The sequence below is a fragment of the Salmo salar genome, unplaced genomic scaffold, assembly GCF_905237065.1.
Source record: "Salmo salar unplaced genomic scaffold, Ssal_v3.1, whole genome shotgun sequence".
Taxonomy (NCBI): domain Eukaryota; kingdom Metazoa; phylum Chordata; class Actinopteri; order Salmoniformes; family Salmonidae; genus Salmo; species Salmo salar.
Window position 1 is genome coordinate 147,501 of NW_025547335.1, and position 22,072 is coordinate 169,572.

The following is a 22,072-nucleotide window of genomic DNA, read 5'->3' on the forward strand; positions in this document are numbered from 1 at the left end:
ATTAGTCAGGTGCCTGGTAATCAAATCAAAATGTTATTAGTCAGGTGCCCGGTAATCAAATCAAAATGTTATTAGTCAGGTGCCTGGTAATCAAATCAAAATGTTATTAGTCAGGTGCCTGGTAATCAAATCAAAATGTTATTAGTCAGGTGCCTGGTAATCAAATCAAAATGTTATTAGTCAGGTGCCTGGTAATCAAATCAAATGTAGAGTAACATGCTGATTTAAGGGGCCCAACATTTTAAAACAATATAATAATACAATAGTAACACCAGGAATATTTATTAGTATTTTTTTTGTAATTTATTTGACGTTTTTAATTTAACTAGGCAAGTAGTCAGTTAAGAACAAATTGTTTATTTGAAATAAATCCACAAAGCTTGGCACTGAGACGTCAAACAGGAAACCGCTCACCCAGAGGCGGCGCTCCTAGTGGCCGGGGAGTTTAACGCAGGGAAACGTAAATCCGTTTTATACCAAATTTCTACCAGCGTGTTAAATGTGGAACTAGATCAAATCAAATGTATTTATAAAAGCCCTTCTTACATCAGCTGATATATCAAAGTGCTGTACAGAAACCCAGCCTAAAACCCCCAAACAGCAAGCAATGCAGGTGTAGAAGCACGGTGGCTAGGAAAAACTCCCTAGGAAAAACTCCCTAGAAAGGCCAGAACCTAGGAAGAAACCTGAGAGAACGGCTGAGGGTGAGTTAGAAACCTAGAGAGGAACCAGGCTATGAAGGACTAGAGAGGACCAGGCTCTGAGGGGTGGACCAGTCCTCTTCTGGCTGTGCTGGGTGGAGATTAGAAACCTAGAGAGGAACCAGGCTATGAGGGGTGGAGATTAGAAACCTAGAGAGGAACCAGGCTATGAGGGGTGGAGATTAGAAACCTAGAGAGGAACCAGGCTCTGAGGGGTGGACCAGTCCTCTTCTGGCTGTGCTGGGTGGAGATTAGAAACCTAGAGAGGAACCAGGCTCTGAGGGGTGGACCAGTCCTCTTCTGGCTGTGCTGGGTGGAGATTAGAAACCTAGAGAGGAACCAGGCTCTGAGGGGTGGACCCCTTCTGGCTGTGCTGGGTGGAGATTAGAAACCTAGAGAGGAACCAGGCTATGAGGGGTGGAGATTAGAAACCTAGAGAGGAACCAGGCTCTGAGGAAGCTCTTCTGGCTGTGCTGGGTGGAGATTAGAAACCTAGAGAGGAACCAGGCTATGAGGGTGGACCAGTCTTTTGGTGTGCGGGTGGAGATTAGAAACCTAGAGAGGAACCAGGCTATGAGGGGTGGGGTGGAGATTAGAAACCTAGAGAGGAACCAGGTTCTGAGGGTGGACCAGTCCTCTTCTGGCTGTGCTGGGTGGAGATTAGAAACCTAGAGAGGAACCAGGCTCTGAGGGGTGGACCAGTCCTCTTCTGGCTGTGCAGGGTGGAGATTAGAAACCTAGAGAGGAACCAGGCTCTGAGGGGGGGTGGAGATTAGAAACCTAGAGAGGAACCAGGCTCTGAGGGGTGGAGATTAGAAACCTAGAGAGGAACCAGGCTCTGAGGGTGGACAGTCCTCTCGCGGGTGGAGATTAGAAACCTAGAGAGGAACCAGGCTCTGAGGGGTGGAGATTAGAAACCTAGAGAGGAACCAGGCTATGAGGGGTGGACCAGTCCTCTTCTGGCTGTGCAGGGTGGATATTATAACAGAACATGGTCAAGATGTTAAAATGTTCATAAATGACCAGCATGGTCAAATAATAATAATCATAGTAGTTGTCGAGGGTGCAACAGGTCAGTAACACAAGAGTAAGTGTCAGTTGGCTTTTTCATAGCCGATCATTGAGAGTATCTCTACCGCTCCTGCTGTCTCTAGAGAGTTGAAAACAGCAGGTCTGGGACAGGTAGCACGTCCGGTGAACAGGTCAGGGTTCCAGCAGGTCTGGGACAAGGTAGCCCGTCCGGTGAACAGGTCAGGGTTCCAGCAGGTCTGGGACAAGGTAGCCCGTCCGGTGAACAGGTCAGGGTTCCAGCAGGTCTGGGACAGGTAGCACGTCCGGTGAACAGGTCAGGGTTCCAGCAGGTCTGGGACAAGGTAGCACGTCCGGGGGGAGGGGGGAGAAAAAAAACTCTGGACCACCTTTAATCCACACACACAGAGAGAGACGGGTACAAAGCTCTCCCTCCGCCTTCCATTTGGCAAATCTGACCTTATAATTCTATCCTCCTGCTTCCTGCTTACAAAGCAAACTTTAAAGCAGGAAGTACCAGTGACTCGGTCTATATATATATAAAAAAAAGTGGTCAGATGAAGCAGATGCTAAACTACAGGACTGTTTCGCTATCACAGACTGGAAATATGTTCTGGGATTCCTTCCGATGGCATGTGTTGTCCAATCACGTGCCTTATTTAAATCGCTTCACGAAACTCGGCCAATCGAAGCGAATGTTTACGATGCGCGTTAAGGAGACTGATGGATGGAGAGAGAGAGAGAGAGAGAGAGAGAGAGAGAAACCCTGATCTCACAGCTTACCACTGTTGATCATTCATCAGTCTGTCCCCCCCCCTCCGTGCGCAAATCTGTCAGAAGAGTATGTTGAAATGACGAAACTCATCCACTTCCTCAGATCAACATCGTCCCGCTGAGAGAATTCCTGGAAAAGAAGTTGAAAGGAAAATGACCTACTGCTGCTCGACAACGTGAGACGGCTCAGTAAAAGCAGGGTGTTGAAACGCTTTTGGTCCATAAATAACAGCTTTCCGAGTGCAGCTCAGAAGGCAACACAGTTTTCACGACTTTTTTTGTTGTTGTTGTTGTTGGTAGTTATCACATCGCACCTTTTTAATGAGATCAACGTGAAACTACAAGGCAAGAACGATTTAAGTTTGTGATTTGATGACGTCTGTCCGCTCCTTCCAGAGGAAACTGGAAGAAGTGTTCAAGGAGACGGAGCAAACTTCCCAAAAATACAGGAAGAGATTCAAGGGGTGAGAGAGATATTTCTACCTCATGTTGACTTCATAGATAAGCTGATTTAGAAACTTGAGAAAAATCGCTTTGACAGCTTCAGCCTTTGGACAACAGATCCTTCTTCTAAATTTGAGAATTCATTCCTCGTCACAGATTTCAGGGGGATTTTCTAAAGGAGGTGACAGACCTTCCCCTACCCTAGAGAAGTTAAAGTGGTCACGTGGTGGATCTCTACAGATGGAACTGATTGATCTGCAAGCAAATGTTGCACGAAGAGAAGCACTTTCAACTAACTGACCAGGACCCTGTCTGGTTGCAGGCTGTGTTCCCTGGTCTAACCAACCATGACCCTTCCTGGCTGCAGACTGTGTTCTCTGGTCTAACCAACCATGATCCTTCCTGGCTGCAGGCTGTGTTCCCTGGTCTAACCAACCATGATCCTTCCTGGCAGCAGGCTGTGTTCCCTGGTCTAACCAACCATGATCCTTCCTGGCAGCAGGCTGTGTTCTCTGGTCTAACCAACCATGACCCTTCCTGGCTGCAGACTGTGTTCTCTGGTCTAACCAACCATGATCCTTCCTGGCAGCAGGCTGTGTTCCCTGGTCTAACCAACCATGACCCTTCCTGGCAGCAGGCTGTGTTCCCTGGTCTAACCAACTAACCAACCATGATCCTTCCTGGCTGCAGGCTGTGTTCCCTGGTCTAACCAACCATGACCCTTCCTGGCAGCAGGCTGTGTTCCCTGGTCTAACCAACCATGACCCTTCCTGGCAGCAGGCTGTGTTCCCTGGTCTAACCAACCATGACCCTTCCTGGCAGCAGACTGTGTTCCCTGGTCTAACCAACTAACCAACCATGACCCTTCCTGGCAGCAGGCTGTGTTCCCTGGTCTAACCAACTAACCAACCATGATCCTTCCTGGCAGCAGGCTGTGTTCCCTGGTCTAACCAACCATGATCCTTCCTGGCTGCAGGCTGTGTTCCCTGGTCTAACCAACCATGATCCTTCCTGGCTGCAGACTGTGTTCTCTGGTCTAACCAACCATGATCCTTCCTGGCTGCAGACTGTGTTCTCTGGTCTAACCAACCATGATCCTTCCTGGCAGCAGGCTGTGTTCTCTGGTCTAACCAACCATGATCCTTCCTGGCTGCAGGCTGTGTTCCCTGGTCTAACCAACCATGACCCTTCCTGGCTGCAGGCTGTGTTCTCTGGTCTAACCAACCATGATCCTTCCTGGCAGCAGGCTGTGTTCCCTGGTCTAACCAACCATGATCCTTCCTGGCAGCAGGCTGTGTTCCCTGGTCTAACCAACCATGATCCTTCCTGGCAGCAGGCTGTGTTCCCTGGTCTAACCAACCATGATCCTTCCTGGCTGCAGGCTGTGTTCCCTGGTCTAACCAACCATGATCCTTCCTGGCAGCAGGCTGTGTTCTCTGGTCTAACCAACCATGATCCTTCCTGGCAGCAGGCTGTGTTCCCTGGTCTAACCAACCATGATCCTTCCTGGCAGCAGGCTGTGTTCTCTGGTCTAACCAACCATGATCCTTCCTGGCAGTGTCCGAGACTGTGTTTCCTGGTCTAACCAAAGTAGCACTACACTCCTTGACCGTGATTGGCTCCACATACAGTTCTTTCTCCACTGAGCATCATTAACAATAAGTACCGTTCTAGACTCACCAATGAGCATCTACAGTTGAAATGGGAAGTTCACATCCGCTTAGGTTGGAGTCATTAAAACTCGTTTTTTTCAACCACTCCACAAATTTCTTGTTAACAAACTATAGTTTTGGCAAGTCGGTTAGGACATCTACTTTGTGCATGACACAAGTCCTTTTTCCAACAATTGTTTACAGACATGATTGTTTCACTTATAATTCACTGTATCACAATTCCAGTGGGTCAGAAGTTTACATACACTAAGTTGACTGTGCCTTTAAACAGCTTGGAAAATTCCAGAAAATGATGACATGGCTTTAGAAGCTTCTGATAGGCTAATTGACATCATTTGAGTCAATTGGAGGTGTACCTGTGGATGTATTTCAAGGCCTACCTTCAAACTCAGTGCCTCTTTGCTTGACATCATGGTAAAATCAAAAGAAATCAGCCAAGACCTCAGAAAACAAATTGTAGACCTCCACAAGTCTGGTTCATCCTTGGGAAAAACTGAAGGTACCACGTTCATCTGTACAAACAATAGTATGCAAGTATAAACACCATGGGACCACGCAGCCGTCATACCGCTCAGGAAGGAGATGCGTTCTGTCTCCTAGAGATGAACGTACTTTGGTGCGAAAAGTGCAAATCAATCCCAGAACAACAGCAAAGGACCTTGTGAAGATGCTGGAGGAATCAGGTACAAAAGTATCTATATCCACAGAAAAACGAGTCCTATATCGACATAACCTGAAAGGCCGCTCAGCAAGGAAGAAGCCACTGCTCCAAAACCGCCATAAAAAAGCCAGACTACGGTTTGTAACTGCACATGGGGACAAAGATTGTACTTTTTGGAGAAATGTCCTCTGGTCTGATGAAACAAAAATAGAACTGTTTGGCCATAATGACCATCGTTATGTTTGGAGGAAAAAGGGGGAGGCTTGAAAGCCGAAGAACACCATCCCAACCATGAAGCACGGAGGTGGCAGCATCATGTTGTGGGGGTGCTTTGCTGCAGGAGGGACTGGTGCACTTCACAAAATAGATGGCAACATGAGGAAGGAAAATTATGTGGATATATTGAAGCGACATCTCAAGTCATCAGTCAGGAAGTTAAAGCTTGGTAACAAATGGGTCTTCCAAATGAACAATGACCCCAAGCATACTTCCAAAGTTGTGGCAAAATGGCTTAAGGACAACAAAGTCAAGGTATTGGAGCGGCCATCACAAAGCCCTGACCTCAATCCCATAGAATATTTGTGGGCAGAACTGAAAAAGCGTGTGCGAGCAAGGAGGCCTACAAACCTGACTCAGTTACACCAGCTCTGTCAGGAGGAATGGGCCAAAATTCACCCAACTTATTGTGGGAAGCTTGTGGAAGGCTACCCGAAACGTTTGACCCAAGTTAAACAATTTAAAGGCAAAGCTACCAAATACTAATTGAGTGTATGTAAACTTCTGACCCACTGGGAATGTGATGAAAGAAATAAAAGCTGAAATAAATCATTCTCTCTACTATTATTCTGACATTTCACATTCTTAAAATAAAGTGGTGATCCTAACTGACCTAAGACAGGGAATTTTTACTAGGATTAAATTTCAGGAATTGTGAAAAACTGAGTTTAAATGTATTTGGCTAAGGTGTATGTAAAGTTCCGACTTCAATCAATATTTACCGATGTCTTGTTCAGCCAAGACTTGGAGAAACACCAGATATTACAGTTCTTCCCTTGTTAAGACTACGCTAACGGAGCTCATCCAGTTTATTCTCCAGTGATTGCACGTTCGCCAATAGAACGGAGGCTAGAGGCGATTTATACACTCTCCGACGTGGTCTCGTCAGGTATCCCGCACGGCGCCCTCTATAGCGCCGTCTCCTTCGAGTGTCTGGGATTTGGGCCTGGTCTGCGATAATCCAAAATATATTTTGTCTCTGACTCATTGAAGTCCTCGTCCAAGGGGAGGTGGTCGCTGTTCCGATGTCAAGAAGCTCTTTACGGTCTGTAACCTCCTCTGTCTCTCTCTCTCCTCTCCCTCTCTCTTCTCTCCTCTCTCGCTCTCTCCCCCTTCTCTCTCTCTCTCTCTCTCTCTCTCTCTCTCTCTCTCTCTCTCTCTCTCTCTCTCTCTCTCTCTCTCTGTCTCTCTCTCTCTCTCTCTCTCTCTCTCTCTCTCTCTCTCTCTCTCTCTCCTCTCTCTCTCTTCTCTCTCTCCTCTCCTCTCTCTCTCACCCCTTCTCTCTAACTCCTCTCTCTCTCTTCTCTCTCTCTCTGTCTCTCTTCTCTCCTCTCTCTCTCTCTCTCTCTCTCTCTCTCTCTCTCCCCTTCTCTCTAACTCCTCTCTCTCTCTCTCTCTCTTCTCTCTCTCTCTGTCTCTCTCTCTTCTCTCCTCTCCTCTCTCTCCTCTCTCTCTCTCTCTCTCTCTCTCTCTCTCTGTCTCTCTCTCTTCTCTCCTCTCCTCTCTCTCCTCTCTCTCTCTCTCTCTCTGTCTCTCTCTCTTCTCTCCTCTCCTCTCTCTCCTCTCTCTCTCTCTCTCTCTTCTCTCTCTCTCTGTCTCTCTCTCTTCTCTCCTCTCCTCTCTCTCTCCTCTCTCTCCTCTCCCCTTCCAGTTAGCGGAGGTGAAGGTTAGTATCCTAGAGGCTAAACAGGCCTTAGAGGAGTGTATCAGTAACCAGGAGTTCAGCAGAGCAGCAGAGCTGAAGGACTCGATAACTGACCTGGAGAACCTGAGGAACAACATACTGCAGGAGGAGAACACAGACACACAGCAGGAGGACAAGGAGACGCGCACGGAGAAGGTACACACACACACACGGCAGGAGGACAAGGAGACGCGCACGGAGAAGGTACACACACACACACACAGCAGGAGGACAAGGAGACGCGCACGGAGAAGGTACAGACAGACACACACACACACACACAGCAGAATCACACAACAGACACATGGAGAAGGTACAGACACATGGAGAAGGTAGACAGACACATGGAGAAGGTAGACAGACACATGGAGAAGGTACAGACACATGGAGAAGGTACAGACAGACACATGGAGAAGGTACAGACAGACACACGGAGAAGGTACAGACACATGGAGAAGGTAGACAGACACATGGAGAAGGTACAGACACATGGAGAAGGTAGACAGACACATGGAGAAGGTAGACAGACACATGGAGAAGGTACAGACACATGGAGAAGGTACAGACAGACACATGGAGAAGGTACAGACACATGGAGAAGGTAGACAGACACATGGAGAAGGTACAGACACACGGAGAAGGTAGACAGACACATGGAGAAGGTAGACAGACACATGGAGAAGGTACAGACACATGGAGAAGGTACAGACACATGGAGAAGGTACAGACAGACACACGGAGAAGGTACAGACAGACACATGGAGAAGGTACAGACACACGGAGAAGGTACAGACACACGGAGAAGGTAGACAGACACACGGAGAAGGTAGACAGACACATGGAGAAGGTACAGACACATGGAGAAGGTACAGACACATGGAGAAGGTAGACAGACACATGGAGAAGGTACAGACACATGGAGAAGGTACAGACACATGGAGAAGGTAGACAGACACACGGAGAAGGTACAGACACACGGAGAAGGTAGACAGACACATGGAGAAGGTACAGACAGACACATGGAGAAGGTACAGACACCCTGCATCTCCGTAAATAAATGCTGTGTTGTTTCCTCTCTGTCAGACGGACCCAGAGACTCTCCTGCGCTGCCTGACCATGTGTGTTGAACTGCTGAAACAGATGGCCATGAAGACCAGGATCGGACCCACCATGTCAGCTATCCTGTCCTCTCTGGTACTGACTAACATACTGGACCCACCATGTCAGCTATCCTGTCCTCTCTGGTACTGACTAACATACTGGACCCACCATGTCAGCTATCCTGTCCTCTCTGGTACTGACTAACGTACTGGACCCACCATGTCAGCTATCCTGTCCTCTCTGGTACTGACTAACATACTGGACCCACCATGTCAGCTATCCTGTCCTCTCTGGTACTGACTAACATACTGGACCCACCATGTCAGCTATCCTGTCCTCTCTGGTACTGACTAACATACTGGACCCACCATGTCAGCTATCCTGTCCTCTCTGGTACTGACTAACATACTGGACCCACCATGTCAGCTATCCTGTCCTCTCTGGTACTGACTAACATACTGGACCCACCATGTCAGCTATCCTGTCCTCTCTGGTACTGACTAACCTACTGGACCCACCATGTCAGCTATCCTGTCCTCTCTGGTACTGACTAACATACTGGACCCACCATGTCAGCTATCCTGTCCTCTCTGGTACTGACTAACCTACTGGACCCACCATGTCAGCTATCCTGTCCTCTCTGGTACTGACTAACATACTGGACCCACCATGTCAGCTATCCTGTCCTCTCTGGTACTGACTAACATACTGGACCCACCATGTCAGCTATCCTGTCCTCTCTGGTACTGACTAACATACTGGACCCACCATGTCAGCTATCCTGTCCTCTCTGGTACTGACTAACATACTGGACCCACCATGTCAGCTATCCTGTCCTCTCTGGTACTGACTAACGTACTGGACCCACCATGTCAGCTATCCTGTCCTCTCTGGTACTGACTAACATACTGGACCCACCATGTCAGCTATCCTGTCCTCTCTGGTACTGACTAACATACTGGACCCACCATGTCAGCTATCCTGTCCTCTCTGGTACTGACTAACATACTGGACCCACCATGTCAGCTATCCTGTCCTCTCTGGTACTGACTAACATACTGGACCCACCATGTCAGCTATCCTGTCCTCTCTGGTACTGACTAACATACTGGACCCACCATGTCAGCTATCCTGTCCTCTCTGGTACTGACTAACCTACTGGACCCACCATGTCAGCTATCCTGTCCTCTCTGGTACTGACTAACATACTGGACCCACCATGTCAGCTATCCTGTCCTCTCTGGTACTGACTAACCTACTGGACCCACCATGTCAGCTATCCTGTCCTCTCTGGTACTGACTAACATACTGGACCCACCATGTCAGCTATCCTGTCCTCTCTGGTACTGACTAACATACTGGACCCACCATGTCAGCTATCCTGTCCTCTCTGGTACTGACTAACATACTGGACCCACCATGTCAGCTATCCTGTCCTCTCTGGTACTGACTAACATACTGGACCCACCATGTCAGCTATCCTGTCCTCTCTGGTACTGACTAACATACTGGACCCACCATGTCAGCTATCCTGTCCTCTCTGGTACTGACTAACATACTGGACCCACCATGTCAGCTATCCTGTCCTCTCTGGTACTGACTAACATACTGGACCCACCATGTCAGCTATCCTGTCCTCTCTGGTACTGACTAACATACTGGACCCACCATGTCAGCTATCCTGTCCTCTCTGGTACTGACTAACATACTGGACCCACCATGTCAGCTATCCTGTCCTCTCTGGTACTGACTAACATACTGGACCCACCATGTCAGCTATCCTGTCCTCTCTGGTACTGACTAACATACTGGACCCACCATGTCAGCTATCCTGTCCTCTCTGGTACTGACTAACATACTGGACCCACCATGTCAGCTATCCTGTCCTCTCTGGTACTGACTAACATACTGGACCCACCATGTCAGCTATCCTGTCCTCTCTGGTACTGACTAACATACTGGACCCACCATGTCAGCTATCCTGTCCTCTCTGGTACTGACTAACATACTGGACCCACCATGTCAGCTATCCTGTCCTCTCTGGTACTGACTAACATACTGGACCCACCATGTCCTCTCTGGTACTGACTAACCTAACATACTGGACCCACCATGTCCTCTCTGGTACTGACTAACATACTGGACCCACCATGTCCTCTCTGGTACTGACTAACCTACTGGACCCACCATGTCCTCTCTGGTACTGACTAACATACTGGACCCACCATGTCCTCTCTGGTACTGACTAACATACTGGACCCACCATGTCAGCTATCCTGTCCTCTCTGGTACTGACTAACATACTGGACCCACCATGTCCTCTCTGGTACTGACTAACCTAACATACTGGACCCACCATGTCCTCTCTGGTACTGTCTAACCTAACATACTGGACCCACCATGTCCTCTCTGGTACTGACTAACATACTGGACCCACCATGTCCTCTCTGGTACTGACTAACCTAACATACTGGACCCACCATGTCCTCTCTGGTACTGTCTAACCTAACATACTGGACCCACCATGTCCTCTCTGGTACTGACTAACCTAACATACTGGACCCACCATGTCCTCTCTGGTACTGACTAACATACTGGACCCACCATGTCCTCTCTGGTACTGACTAACCTAACATACTGGACCCACCATGTCAGCTATCCTGTCCTCTCTGGTACTGACTAACATACTGGACCCACCATGTCAGCTATCCTGTCCTCTCTGGTACTGACTAACATACTGGACCCACCATGTCAGCTATCCTGTCCTCTCTGGTACTGACTAACATACTGGACCCACCATGTCAGCTATCCTGTCCTCTCTGGTACTGACTAACATACTGGACCCACCATGTCAGCTATCCTGTCCTCTCTGGTACTGACTAACATACTGGACCCACCATGTCAGCTATCCTGTCCTCTCTGGTACTGACTAACATACTGGACCCACCATGTCAGCTATCCTGTCCTCTCTGGTACTGACTAACATACTGGACCCACCATGTCAGCTATCCTGTCCTCTCTGGTACTGACTAACATACTGGACCCACCATGTCAGCTATCCTGTCCTCTCTGGTACTGACTAACATACTGGACCCACCATGTCAGCTATCCTGTCCTCTCTGGTACTGACTAACCTAACATACTGGACCCACCATGTCAGCTATCCTGTCCTCTCTGGTACTGACTAACATACTGGACCCACCATGTCCTCTCTGGTACTGACTAACCTAACATACTGGACCCACCATGTCAGCTATCCTGTCCTCTCTGGTACTGACTAACCTAACATACTGGACCCACCATGTCAGCTATCCTGTCCTCTCTGGTACTGACTAACATACTGGACCCACCATGTCAGCTATCCTGTCCTCTCTGGTACTGACTAACATACTGGACCCACCATGTCAGCTATCCTGTCCTCTCTGGTACTGACTAACCTACTGGACCCACCATGTCAGCTATCCTGTCCTCTCTGGTACTGACTAACATACTGGACCCACCATGTCCTCTCTGGTACTGACTAACATACTGGACCCACCATGTCAGCTATCCTGTCCTCTCTGGTACTGACTAACCTACTGGACCCACCATGTCAGCTATCCTGTCCTCTCTGGTACTGACTAACATACTGGACCCACCATGTCAGCTATCCTGTCCTCTCTGGTACTGACTAACATACTGGACCCACCATGTCAGCTATCCTGTCCTCTCTGGTACTGACTAACCTACTGGACCCACCATGTCAGCTATCCTGTCCTCTCTGGTACTGACTAACATACTGGACCCACCATGTCCTCTCTGGTACTGACTAACATACTGGACCCACCATGTCAGCTATCCTGTCCTCTCTGGTACTGACTAACCTACTGGACCCACCATGTCAGCTATCCTGTCCTCTCTGGTACTGACTAACATACTGGACCCACCATGTCAGCTATCCTGTCCTCTCTGGTACTGACTAACATACTGGACCCACCATGTCAGCTATCCTGTCCTCTCTGGTACTGACTAACATACTGGACCCACCATGTCAGCTATCCTGTCCTCTCTGGTACTGACTAACATACTGGACCCACCATGTCAGCTATCCTGTCCTCTCTGGTACTGACTAACGTACTGGACCCACCATGTCAGCTATCCTGTCCTCTCTGGTACTGACTAACATACTGGACCCACCATGTCAGCTATCCTGTCCTCTCTGGTACTGACTAACATACTGGACCCACCATGTCCTCTCTGGTACTGACTAACCTAACATACTGGACCCACCATGTCCTCTCTGGTACTGACTAACCTAACATACTGGACCCACCATGTCCTCTCTGGTACTGACTAACCTAACATACTGGACCCACCATGTCCTCTCTGGTACTGACTAACCTAACATACTGGACCCACCATGTCAGCTATCCTGTCCTCTCTGGTACTGACTAACCTAACATACTGGACCCACCATGTCCTCTCTGGTACTGACTAACATACTGGACCCACCATGTCCTCTCTGGTACTGACTAACCTACTGGACCCACCATGTCAGCTATCCTGTCCTCTCTGGTACTGACTAACCTACTGGACCCACCATGTCCTCTCTGGTACTGACTAACCTAACATACTGGACCCACCATGTCAGCTATCCTGTCCTCTCTGGTACTGACTAACATACTGGACCCACCATGTCCTCTCTGGTACTGACTAACCTAACATACTGGACCCACCATGTCCTCTCTGGTACTGACTAACATACTGGACCCACCATGTCCTCTCTGGTACTGTCTAACCTAACATACTGGACCCACCATGTCCTCTCTGGTACTGTCTAACCTAACATACTGGACCCACCATGTCAGCTATCCTGTCCTCTCTGGTACTGACTAACATACTGGACCCACCATGTCCTCTCTGGTACTGACTAACATACTGGACCCACCATGTCCTCTCTGGTACTGACTAACATACTGGACCCACCATGTCCTCTCTGGTACTGACTAACATACTGGACCCACCATGTCCTCTCTGGTACTGACTAACCTAACATACTGGACCCACCATGTCCTCTCTGGTACTGTCTAACCTAACATACTGGACCCACCATGTCCTCTCTGGTACTGACTAACATACTGGACCCACCATGTCCTCTCTGGTACTGACTAACCTAACATACTGGACCCACCATGTCCTCTCTGGTACTGTCTAACCTAACATACTGGACCCACCATGTCCTCTCTGGTACTGACTAACCTAACATACTGGACCCACCATGTCCTCTCTGGTACTGACTAACCTAACATACTGGACCCACCATGTCCTCTCTGGTACTGTCTAACCTAACATACTGGACCCACCATGTCCTCTCTGGTACTGTCTAACCTAACATACTGGACCCACCATGTCCTCTCTGGTACTGTCTAACCTAACATACTGGACCCACCATGTCCTCTCTGGTACTGTCTAACCTAACATACTGGACCCACCATGTCCTCTCTGGTACTGTCTAACATACTGGACCCACCATGTCCTCTCTGGTACTGTCTAACATACTGGACCCCACCATGTCCTCTCTGGTACTGACTAACCTAACATACTGGACCCACCATGTCCTCTCTGGTACTGACTAACCTAACATACTGGACCCACCATGTCCTCTCTGGTACTGTCTAACCTAACATACTGGACCCACCATGTCCTCTCTGGTACTGTCTAACCTAACATACTGGACCCACCATGTCCTCTCTGGTACTGACTAACCTAACATACTAGACCCACCATGTCCTCTCTGGTACTGACTAACCTAACATACTGGACCCACCATGTCAGCTATCCTGTCCTCTCTGGTACTGACTAACATACTGGACCCACCATGTCCTCTCTGGTACTGACTAACCTAACATACTGGACCCACCATGTCCTCTCTGGTACTGACTAACCTAACATACTGGACCCACCATGTCCTCTCTGGTACTGACTAACATACTGGACCCACCATGTCCTCTCTGGTACTGACTAACATACTGGACCCACCATGTCCTCTCTGGTACTGTCTAACGTACTGGACCCCACCATGTCCTCTCTGGTACTGACTAACATACTGGACCCCACCATGTCCTCTCTGGTACTGTCTAACCTAACATACTGGACCCACCATGTCCTCTCTGGTACTGACTAACCTAACATACTGGACCCACCATGTCCTCTCTGGTACTGTCTAACCTAACATACTGGACCCACCATGTCCTCTCTGGTACTGTCTAACCTAACATACTGGACCCACCATGTCCTCTCTGGTACTGTCTAACCTAACATACTGGACCCACCATGTCCTCTCTGGTACTGTCTAACCTAACATACTGGACCCACCATGTCAGCTATCCTGTCCTCTCTGGTACTGACTAACCTAACATACTGGACCCACCATGTCCTCTCTGGTACTGACTAACATACTGGACCCACCATGTCCTCTCTGGTACTGTCTAACATACTGGACCCACCATGTCCTCAGACAAATTCCTGTAAAAGGCCAAATAAGATAACAGATCTCCCTCCCTCCCTCCCTCCCTCCCTCCCTCCCTCCCTCCCTCCCTCCCTCCCTCCCTCCCTCCCTCCCTCCCTCCTCCTCCCTCCCTCCCTCCCTCCCTCCCTCCCTCCCTCCCTCCTCCCTCCCTCCCTCTCCTCCCTCCCTCCTCTCTCCCTCCCTCCCTCCCTCTCCCTCCCTCCCTCCCTCCCTCCCTCCCTCCCTCCCTCCCTCCCTCCCTCCCTCCCTCCCTCCCTCCCTCCCTCCCTCCCTCCCTCCCTCCCTCCCCTCCCTCCCTCAATCCCTCCTCTCCCTCCCTCCCTCCCCTCCCTCTCCCTCTCCCTCTCCTCCCTCTCCCTCTCCTCCCTCCCGTCAGATCCTGCCCAGTATATCCAACGCCCAGCCAGCGGTGAGGAACATGGCAGTCCTGTGTTTGGGGACCTGTGCTCTGCACAGCAAAGACCTGGTCAACACACATCTGGTGCTGCTGCTGCAGGTAACACAATAATAACACCATCTGTCTCTGTAGATCGCCCGGCTAGACGAGGTATTGACCCTCTGTAGATCGCCCAGCTAGACGAGGTATTGACCCTCTGTCTCTGTAGATCGCCCGGCTAGACGAGGTATTGACCCTCTGTAGATAGCCCAGCTAGACGAGGTATTGACCCTCTGGTCTCTGTAGATCGCCCGGCTAGACGAGGTATTGACCCTCTGTCTCTGTAGATCGCCCGGCTAGACGAGGTATTGACCCTCTGTCTCTGTAGATAGCCCGGCTAGACGAGGTATTGACCCTCTGTCTCTGTAGATCGCCCGGCTAGACGAGGTCAGCATCACCCTCTGGTCTCTGTAGATAGCCCGGCTAGACGAGGTATTGACCCTCTGTAGATCGCCCAGCTAGACGAGGTATTGACCCTCTGTAGATAGCCCGGCTAGACGAGGTATTGACCCTCTGTCTCTGTAGATAGCCCGGCTAGACGAGGTATTGACCCTCTGTCTCTGTAGATCGCCCGGCTAGACGAGGTATTGACCCTCTGTCTCTGTAGATAGCCCGGCTAGACGAGGTATTGACCCTCTGTCTCTGTAGATCGCCCGGCTAGACGAGGTCAGCATCACCCTCTGGTCTCTGTAGATAGCCCGGCTAGACGAGGTATTGACCCTCTGTAGATCGCCCAGCTAGACGAGGTATTGACCCTCTGTAGATCGCCCAGCTAGACGAGGTATTGACCCTCTGTAGATAGCCCAGCTAGACGAGGTATTGACCCTCTGTAGATCGCCCGGCTAGACGAGGTCAGCATCACCCTCTGGTCTCTGTAGATAGCCCAGCTAGACGAGGTATTGACCATCTGTCTCTGTAGATCGCCCGGCTAGACGAGGTATTGACCATCTGTCTCTGTAGATCGCCCGGCTAGACGAGGTATTGACCCTCTGTCTCTGTAGATAGCCCGGCTAGACGAGGTATTGACCCTCTGTCTCTGTAGATAGCCCAGCTAGACGAGGTATTGACCCTCTGTAGATAGCCCGGCTAGACGAGGTATTGACCCTCTGTAGATAGCCCAGCTAGACGAGGTATTGACCCTCTGTCTCTGTAGATAGCCCGGCTAGACGAGGTATTGACCCTCTGGTCTCTGTAGATAGCCCAGCTAGACGAGGTATTGACCCTCTGTAGATCGCCCAGCTAGACGAGGTATTGACCCTCTGTAGATAGCCCAGCTAGACGAGGTATTGACCCTCTGTAGATAGCCCAGCTAGACGAGGTATTGACCCTCTGTCTCTGTAGATAGCCCGGCTAGACGAGGTATTGACCCTCTGTAGATAGCCCAGCTAGACGAGGTATTGACCCTCTGTAGATCGCCCAGCTAGACGAGGTATTGACCCTCTGTAGATAGCCCAGCTAGACGAGGTATTGACCCTCTGTAGATCGCCCAGCTAGACGAGGTATTGACCCTCTGTAGATAGCCCAGCTAGACGAGGTATTGACCCTCTGTAGATCGCCCAGCTAGACGAGGTATTGACCCTCTGTCTCTGTAGATAGCCCAGCTAGACGAGGTATTGATCCTCTGTCTCTGTAGATAGCCCAGCTAGACGAGGTATTGACCCTCTGTCTCTGTAGATCGCCCAGCTAGACGAGGTATTGACCCTCTGTAGATAGCCCAGCTAGACGAGGTATTGACCCTCTGGTCTCTGTAGATCGCCCAGCTAGACGAGGTATTGACCCTCTGGTCTCTGTAGATCGCCCAGCTAGACGAGGTATTGACCCTCTGGTCTCTGTAGATAGCCCGGCTAGACGAGGTATTGACCCTCTGGTCTCTGTAGATAGCCCAGCTAGACGAGGTATTGACCCTCTGGTCTCTGTAGATAGCCCAGCTAGACGAGGTATTGACCCTCTGTAGATAGCCCAGCTAGACGAGGTATTGACCCTCTGTAGATAGCCCAGCTAGACGAGTTATTGACCCTCTGTAGATAGCCCAGCTAGACGAGGTATTGATCCTCTGTCTCTGTAGATAGCCCAGCTAGACGAGGTATTGACCCTCTGGTCTCTGTAGATCGCCCGGCTAGACGAGGTATTGACCCTCTGTCTCTGTAGATAGCCCAGCTAGACGAGGTATTGACCCTCTGTAGATAGCCCAGCTAGACGAGGTATTGATCCTCTGTCTCTGTAGATAGCCCGGCTAGACGAGGTATTGACCCTCTGGTCTCTGTAGATCGCCCAGCTAGACGAGGTATTGACCCTCTGGTCTCTGTAGATCGCCCAGCTAGACGAGGTATTGACCCTCTGGTCTCTGTAGATAGCCCAGCTAGACGAGTTATTGACCCTCTGTCTCTGTAGATCGCCCAGCTAGACGAGGTATTGACCCTCTGGTCTCTGTAGATCGCCCAGCTAGACGAGGTATTGACCCTCTGTAGATAGCCCAGCTAGACGAGGTATTGACCCTCTGTCTCTGTAGATAGCCCAGCTAGACGAGGTATTGACCCTCTGGTCTCTGTAGATCGCCCAGCTAGACGAGGTATTGACCCTCTGTAGATAGCCCAGCTAGACGAGGTATTGACCCTCTGTCTCTGTAGATAGCCCAGCTAGACGAGGTATTGACCCTCTGTCTCTGTAGATCGCCCAGCTAGACGAGGTATTGACCCTCTGTAGATAGCCCAGCTAGACGAGGTATTGACCCTCTGTCTCTGTAGATCGCCCAGCTAGACGAGGTATTGACCCTCTGGTCTCTGTAGATCGCCCAGCTAGACGAGGTATTGACCCTCTGGTCTCTGTAGATCGCCCAGCTAGACGAGGTATTGACCCTCTGTAGATCGCCCAGCTAGACGAGGTATTGACCCTCTGTCTCTGTAGATAGCCCAGCTAGACGAGGTATTGACCCTCTGTAGATAGCCCAGCTAGACGAGGTATTGACCCTCTGGTCTCTGTAGATCGCCCAGCTAGACGAGGCTAAGATTCGTATCAGCGCTCTGAGGTCGGTCGTCGACCTGCTTCTCCTCTACGGATTCACACTGCTGGCTGAACGACCCGGCCCCGCCCACCAGACCTCCCATTCGCCAGCCGACCAGGAAGACCAGGAGAAAGGGGAGGAGCCGGAGGAGCAGGAGGAAGGAAGCAGCACCGCTCAGTCCATCCTGATGATGCTGTCCGACTTCCTGGACAGCGAGGTGTGTTAGAAAGTGTGTGTGTTTGTGGATGCAGGTATGTGAAGTTGTTGGACAATTTTAAAATGTATTGGGAAGACGCACTGTGTGTATATGAGTCGGGGTGTGTGTGTGTGTGTGTGTGTGTGTGTGTGTGTGTGTGTGTGTGTGTGTGTGTGTGTGTGTGTGTGTGTGTTTATGATTCTGTGTGTGTGTGTGTGTGTGTGTGTGTGTGTGTGTGTGTGTGTATATTTATGATTCTGTGTGTATATTTATGATTCTGTGTGTGTGTGTGTATTTATGATTCGGTGTGTGTGTGTGTGTGTGTGTGTGTGTGTGTGTGTGTGTGTGTGTGTGTGTGTGTGTGTGTGTGTGTGTGTGTGTGTGTGTGTGTGTGTGTGTGTGTGTGTGTGTGTATTTATGATTCGTGGTGTGTGTGTGTGTGTGTGTGTGTGTGTGTGTGTGTGTGTGTGTGTGTGTGTGTGTGCAGGTGTCTGAGCTGCGTACAGAGACAGCGGAGGGTCTGGCCAAGCTGATGTATTCCGGGCGGATCACCAGTGCCAAGCTCCTCTCCCGATTGGTGTTGCTATGGTACAACCCCGTCACCGAGGGCGACACCAGACTACGCCACTGCCTCGGAGTGTTCTTCCAGCTGTACGCCCGGGAGAGCAGGTACCTCTGACCCCTAGATACACTGGGGATAAACTCTGACCCCTAGATACACTCTGACCCCTAGATACACTCTGACCCCTAGATACACTCTGACCCCTAGATACACTCTGACCCCTAGATACACTCTGACCCCTAGCTACACTCTGACCCCTAGATACACTCTGACCCCTAGCTACACTACATATACAGGACCAGTTAAAATTTTGGACACACCTCCTCCTTCAAGGGTTTTTATTTTATTTTTACTATTTTCTACATTGTAGAATAATAGTGAAGACATCAAACCTATGAAATAACACATATGGAATCATGTAGTAACCAAAAAAAGTGTTAAACAATTCAAAATATATTTTAGATTCTTCAAAGTAGCCACGCTTGGTATTCTCTCAACCAGCTTCACCTGGAATGCTTTTCCAACAGTCTTGAAGGAGTTCCCACATATGCTGAGCACTTGTTGGCTGCTTTCCCTTCACTCCGCGTTCCGACTCATCCCAAACCATCTCATTTGGGTCGAGGTCGGGTGCAAAGCTGTCATCAAGGCAAAGAGTGGCTACTTCGTAAAATCTCAAATATATTTTTTGATTTGTTTAACACCGTTTTGGTTACTACATGAATCCATATTTACGTGTTTACTGACTGTGTGTGTGTTCAGGGCCCACCAGGAGTGTGTATACTGACTGTGTGTGTGTGTTCAGGGCCCACCAGGAGTGTGTATACTGACTGTGTGTGTGTGTTCAGGGCCCACCAGGAGTGTGTATACTGACTGTGTGTGTGTGTGTGTTCAGGGCCCACCAGGAGTGTGTGGAGGAGTGTTTCCTGCCCACCCTACAGACCCTGCTGAACGCTCCGGCTACGTCTCCGCTGGCCGAGGTGGACGTCACAAACGTAGCAGAGCTGCTGGTGGAGCTGACGCGGTCCAGCTCTCTCATAAAGCCTGGAGACCCACAGGTAGTACAACCTCATTATACCGTCTATACAACAGGTAGTACAACCTCATTATACCGTCTATACAACAGGTAATACAACCTCATTATACCGTCTATACAACCTCATTATACCATCTATACAACAGGTAGTACAACCTCATTATACCATCTATACAACAGGTAATACAACCTCATTATACCATCTATACAACAGGTAGTACAACCTCATTATACCGTCTATACAACAGGTAATACAACCTCATTATACCGTCTATACAACCTCATTATACCATCTATACAACAGGTAATACAACCTCATACCATCTATACAACAGGTAATACAACCTCATTATACCATCTATACAACAGGTAATACAACCTCATTATACCATCTATACCACAGGTAATACAACCTCATTATACCATCTATACAACAGGTAATACAACCTCATTATACCATCTATACCACAGGTAATACTACCTCATTATACCATCTATACAACAGGTAATACAACCTCATTATACCATCTATACAACAGGTAATACAACCTCATTATACCGTCTATACCACAGGTAATACAACCTCATTATACCATCTATACAACAGGTAATACAACCTCATTATACCATCTATACCACAGGTAATACTACCTCATTATAACATCTATACAACAGGTAATACAACCTCATTATAACATCTATACAACAGGTAATACAACCTCATTATACCGTCTATACCACAGGTAATACAACCTCATTATACCGTCTATACAACAGGTAATACAACCTCATTATACCGTCTATACAACCTCATTATACCATCTATACAACAGGTAGTACAACCTCATTATACCATCTATACAACAGGTAATACAACCTCATTATACCATCTATACAGTAGTGATGGGGGGGGTCCATAGTTATACAGGCCTCTAACACACAGGTAATATTTAATATAACATCTATACAATAGTGATGGGGAGGTCCATAGTTGCATATCACAATATTATTTTGGACCATATATCAATACTTTCGATTTGTAATAAATAAATATATATATTTATTTTGATAGTTAGCGTTAGCTAGCGCTAGCCGGCTGTACCTGGCGCCAAAACTCCTGTATTTTTCATCCGACAAGCTTTTTTAAATAGTGAGCCAGACAACATGTTTTCAGCACATTTATTCCCATGACTGATCAGAACGTGTAGAATCACTATTCATCCCTCTGTCTGAAGTGTGTTCTCTGGAGGCTAAACGTGTGTGTGTGTGTGTGTGTGGGCAGGAGGTGTGTGTCCATGACTACCTGGCAGTGCGTGTGTGCGGTGAGATGCTGAAGGACCCGTCGGCTCCAGAAGTCCGTCTCTACGCCAAAGTGCTGAGCAGTCTGGAGCTCAGTGCTGACGGCAACAGGACGAGAGACCTGGTGACCCTGTTACAGCAAGTTACACAGGTACAGTACTGACAACGAGAGACCTGGTGACCCCGTTACACAGGTACAGTACTGACAACGAGAGACCTGGTGACCCCGTTACACAGGTACAGTACTGACAACGAGAGACCTGGTGACCCTGTTACACAGGTACAGTACTGACAACGAGAGACCTGGTGACCCTGTTACACAGGTACAGTACTGACGACCAGAGACCTGGTGACCCTGTTACACAGGTACAGTACTGACGACCAGAGACCTGGTGACCCCGTTACACAGGTACAGTACTGACGACGAGAGACCTGGTGACCCCGTTACACAGGTACAGTACTGACAACGAGAGACCTGGTGACCCCGTTACACAGGTACAGTACTGACAACGAGAGACCTGGTGACCCCGTTACACAGGTACAGTACTGACGACGAGAGACCTGGTGACCCCGTTACACAGGTACAGTACTGACGACCAGAGACCTGGTGACCCCGTTACACAGGTACAGTACTGACGACGAGAGACCTGGTGACCCCGTTACTATACATGTAGTGACCCTTTTACCTGGTGAC

The 22,072-nt window shown here is 49.2% G+C and overlaps 1 protein-coding gene and 2 long non-coding RNA genes across 7 annotated transcripts in view; 2 read left to right on the forward strand and 1 right to left on the reverse strand.

Moving 5' to 3' along the window:
- ncapg (non-SMC condensin I complex, subunit G) overlaps positions 1–22,072 on the forward strand; it is a 57,927-nt gene that overhangs the window by 32,275 nt on the left and 3,580 nt on the right. For 3 of the 5 annotated variants that reach the window (XM_045711186.1, XM_045711187.1, XM_045711188.1), the window contains 7 exons: positions 7,210–7,446; positions 8,326–8,436; positions 15,228–15,347; positions 18,269–18,505; positions 18,972–19,153; positions 19,939–20,101; positions 21,362–21,529. In XM_045711186.1, coding sequence (XP_045567142.1) covers positions 7,210–7,446; positions 8,326–8,436; positions 15,228–15,347; positions 18,269–18,505; positions 18,972–19,153; positions 19,939–20,101; positions 21,362–21,529 — 1,218 coding nt within the window. 5 annotated transcript variants of the gene reach the window in all.
- LOC106593894 (uncharacterized) lies at positions 7,681–8,187 on the forward strand. The gene is made up of 2 exons (XR_006762838.1): positions 7,681–7,944; positions 7,987–8,187. It is a non-coding gene; the product is annotated as an uncharacterized lncRNA (long non-coding RNA).
- Positions 20,101–20,916, reverse strand: LOC123731784 (uncharacterized). Its single transcript, XR_006762839.1, has 3 exons — positions 20,787–20,916; positions 20,236–20,359; positions 20,101–20,201 (listed from the first exon to the last, which is right to left on the reverse strand). It is a non-coding gene; the product is annotated as an uncharacterized lncRNA (long non-coding RNA).